General features: G+C 38.9%; 1 protein-coding gene across 1 annotated transcript in view; it reads left to right on the forward strand.

The window, feature by feature from the left end:
* Positions 1–4190, forward strand: part of abcb7 (ATP-binding cassette, sub-family B (MDR/TAP), member 7) — a gene marked incomplete at its 5' end in the record, with an annotated part of 60706 nt that extends 56516 nt beyond the window's left edge. The window contains one exon of the mRNA XM_016560281.1: positions 3591–4190. Coding sequence (XP_016415767.1) covers positions 3591–3806 — 216 coding nt within the window. The remainder of the gene's footprint in view (positions 1–3590) is intronic.
* Between the last annotated feature and the right edge of the window lie 259 nt (positions 4191–4449).

Consider the following 4449-nt stretch of genomic DNA (forward strand, 5'->3'; position numbering starts at 1 on the left):
TCTTATATGCAGGCACTGGACTAAAAATACATTCAATCAGTCATCGCTCCAAAAATAATTCAAAGGGTCATCTTGTTAATGCTATAAATTAGTTACAACAATAAAAGAAAATTTCATCATGAACATACATGAACAACGGCTTACGATGCTTTTGGGAAACGCAGCCATGGTTGACAGCTGTTAATGCACAATTACCATTTTAGATCAACAAACCGTACTGTATAAGATTTCTACTCAAACTGAAAGCATAAATCTAGGCTACCCGCTGCCGTTTTCAAAGCACAATGCAAAACTGTGACATTTCATTCACTGACGCTCTACAATCGGCAGCGCTGAACCCGGAAGCGCATATACTTACTTGCCGACACTTTATTTAAAAAAAAAAACTGAGTAAAGTGCAATAATATTATCACTATTATTATTAATTTATTTTTTATGGTTATATTTGATGGGTGTGCCGTGTGAGGACCAAACCAAATCTCCAGGTTCTCATATGAGAACCAGGCTGAAAAACTTATGTGCACCCCTGATTATACACACACATACACACACAAGAAAAACAAGTAGATAGAATAGAAAAAATAGAAAGCTAGTGTTTTTTTTTTTATAAAAAAAGAAGATAAAGTAGAATTAAAATAGAATAGAAAGTGCTAGAGTTAGAGGGTCAAATAAAGATGGAAGAGATGTGTTTTTAGCTGATTCTTGAAGATTGCTAATGACTCAGTATTGAGTTGGGCAGGTCATTCCACCAGGAGGGAACAGTTAATGAAAAAGTCTGAAAGTGATTTTGTGCCTCTTTGAGATGGCACAATAACACGACGTTCACTTGCAGAACGCAAACTTCTAGAGGCACATAACTCTGAAGTAATGAATTTAGGTAAAGGGGTGCAGAGCCAGTGCTGGTTTTGTAGGCAAACATTAATGCCTTGAATTCTATGCGAGCAGCTACTGGTAGCCAGTGCAAATTGATGAACAGAGGTGTGACGTACATGATGCATACTCCTGATGCTAGCGCTCATAGCATACGAGCATCTTCAGCTGTGTGAGAGCAGAGGGCAGCGTGCGGGGGCTGGGCCGTTTGATTTTTAGCTCATTAGCAGTGGAAATACCTCAGCGACACCTTTGTTTGTCTCCCATGTGCGGAGACCTTTTCAATCTGGATGTGGGTGGGGGGTGGAGCAGCCGGAAAAGCGTTTTGAACGAACATGTTCTTAGGTCCAAGAAACGGAAGCAAATATTGCTGTGAAATGTTGCGTTTTCCCGGCAGTATCAAAAATGGGTCATAATACACCGATTCAAGCTGTAAATGACACCGCTGCTAAAAATACTATCAGTGTTTGAGTCTTGCTTGGCAAAAGTTGCGTCGTAATTGATGCAAGTAACTAGCAAACAGCCGGGAGACTGGTTGATTTGTCATTGTGCAAGCTGATTTCATACTTAGCTTTGTTGCTGGCAGTCTTTTGAGAGGCGATGCTGCATGTACGCCCACACCGCCGCATCCCTGCTCCGAGTCTCGGCTCTCTTTAGACCTTTCTCAAACATTACACACACTGTCTCTCTGTCAGTGCCCCTTCATGGCCCGAAATCTCTTGTTTTGCCCAGCTCTTCCAATTTGGATGCAGCTGCACAGTCGGTCTGCCTGCAGGCGGCTCTATGCTGCTGAATATCAAGGCGTCAATAAAAGAAACCGAGCTTAAATGCTGAATAACAGCCTCTGGCCTCCTGAAACGATCCCAAGGCTAAGCCTGCATAAACACTCGGGGCTTTTTCTTCTTGTGCGCGTTTATCAGATGGTTGCTGTGCATCGCTGCTGTTCTCACACGACATCCCTGGCGGAAAAATAGATAATTGTTGTTAATCTTTAGGGATGTAACGATTCACTCATCTCACGATTCGAATCGATTCACGATTTTTTAAATTTATTTTTTAACAAAATGAGATTTAAGACAAATTATAAATTAAATGTGTCCTTTTATTATTGCTTGGACAAAATGCTGCATGTTTCTTTGTGAAATTGAAATATAACACTATAATAATATACTAATATAGCACTTGCATATTATTGCTCTTTTGTTGGTTTTGATTTCTTCTATTGTCCTCATTTGTTAGTCGCTTTGGATAAAAGCGTTTGCTAAATAACTAAATTCTAATATAATGTAAATGTAAATAACACAACTAAATTGAAATTTTAAAACATCCCTTTAAAATTGTAACCCCGTTACATCCCTATTAACTTTGCATGATCTTACCGAGTCTCATTGAAAGTTAAATGATTATTCTAAGGTCAAAACATGTTATGCTGCATGCATCTGTGACATGCTGCCGATTACATGACGTAACTCTCCGTTTGTAAAAATAAAGACATTTTTCAGAGTGTGGCACAGATTCTTTTATTGCACTGCATTCAATATTATTAATTATATTTCAAATGTCAGATTGTGTAACTGAAATATCAATAATAACCAGAAAACAATATGTTCTGCATAATGCAGGGCTTTTAAGTATAAACAAGTCTGAAATACATTAGGACTCTTATTTTTGAAATGTTTATGCTGTACTACTTCCAGCTGCTCATGCAGAGTGAGATAGTATATGCAATTTTACAACTATCTGCATCATAGTACAATACAAAACAACCGAAAGCTAACATTGTCAGAATTCATCAGCATTAGATCATAAGCAACCATGAAGATGCAGTATTTATTGATTGTGAACTGCTCTGAAACAGCGAGTTTGTAGAACGCACAACAGCGACATGCTTTTACTTTGAATGTGCTCCGCTCACATTTATTTCAATAAATCATAGCCTTATTCCAGTTTTGCCAGCCTCATAATTAAAATGTGAGCCTGGAGCACAAAAGCAGTGTTAAGTCGCTGGGGTATATTTGTAGCAATAGCCAACAATACATTGTATGGGTCAAAATTATCGATTTTTCTTTTATGCCAAAAATCATTAGGATATTAAGTAAAGATCATGTTCCATGAAGATATTTTGTAAATTTCCTACTATAAATATATCAAAACTTTTTGATAAATCAAAAGTTTTTGATTAGTAATATGCATTGCTAAAAACATCATTTGCGCAACTTTAAAGGAGATTTTCTCAATATTTAGATTTTTTTGCACCCTCAGATTCCAGAGTTTCAAATAGTTGTATCTCAGCCAAATATTGTCCTATCCTAACAAACCATACATCAATGGAAAGCTTATTTATTCAGCTTGATGTACAAACCTCAATTTTGAAAAATTTACCCTTATGACTGGTTTTGTGGTCCAGGGTCTTAAATGACCTCTTAAAAGACTTTTGTTACATAAAATGCAAGACTTCATATCCCCTTAAATTTGAAAAAAACTGTATTTAAGGACAGGAATTTCATCAGAAACATAACCAGAAGGGTTTCCCACCGCTGCAATAGCTTTATGGGAGGAACAGACTAAAATTCAAGTCAGAATTAGCTGGATCTCTTCTCCTCGGTTCCCCGAATGTCACAACCAATCAAACTTATGTTTACAAACTGAAGGGTGTCTCTGTGTCGACTGACAGCATGCCTTCTCTCACTGGACTCTTCCGGTCTCTTCGTGTAACGCAGGGGAAGGTGGTCGAGCGCGGCAGCCATCAGACTCTGCTGAAGACGCGGGGCAGTCTGTACACAGACCTGTGGAACACACAGAACAGCAGAAACACCAGCAGCGGCAGCAAGCCTGAGCCTGTGCCCGAGCGCGTGTCGCAGAAAGAGGAGGAGCGCAAGAAGCTGCAGGAGGAGATCCTGAACAGCGTGAAGGGCTGCGGGAACTGCTCCTGCTGAGGCTCTCGTGCTCCCGTCATGCCCAGACCTGGACCGTGATCACAGCGAGGGCTCAGAGCTGACAGCGGACAGTTTCCCGTAACCTCGAGGGCTTTATTGTCACGTGCTATCAAGATGATTTGAACCAGTTTTAAAAGATTTGTCCATGTCATCTGGAACTCTTGTAAGTTGTTTTTATTATGGGTATATACATATTGCCAATGCAATATATGCGAGATGTGCCGAGAAGCGCGTTGTATAGAGTGCACATATCACTGAATAGATATTTTGTCTGTTGAATTATGTTAGATATGTCTCTATGAACACTGGCACCTTTGATGTCTCATATTTAACCAAATCTGAATTGCAAGCAGCTTGTATTAAATAAAGGTCCTTCTTTGAGTGTCTGAGAGCAAGTATTTCTTTCAGCGAATCGTGTTTGGTTTAATCTAAATCATGCAAAACTTCATTTAAAATGGACAGATGAAGCTTTCGTTGTGTTGTTCAGAGCTTCATATGCTCCAGTATGTCCATGAAATCATTCAGAAAATCTTTTTTTTTTTTTATCAAAAGTGTCAAGGTGGTGTTGATTGTAACGAAGAAAAACAATTATTGCGGGGGAAATAGTTTGACGTAAGAAGTAGTGATGCAGTTTTGTTTTAAA

This window comes from Sinocyclocheilus rhinocerous, unplaced genomic scaffold (assembly GCF_001515625.1).
Source record: "Sinocyclocheilus rhinocerous isolate Xijiao unplaced genomic scaffold, SAMN03320098_v1.1 scaffold348, whole genome shotgun sequence".
NCBI lineage: Eukaryota > Metazoa > Chordata > Actinopteri > Cypriniformes > Cyprinidae > Sinocyclocheilus > Sinocyclocheilus rhinocerous.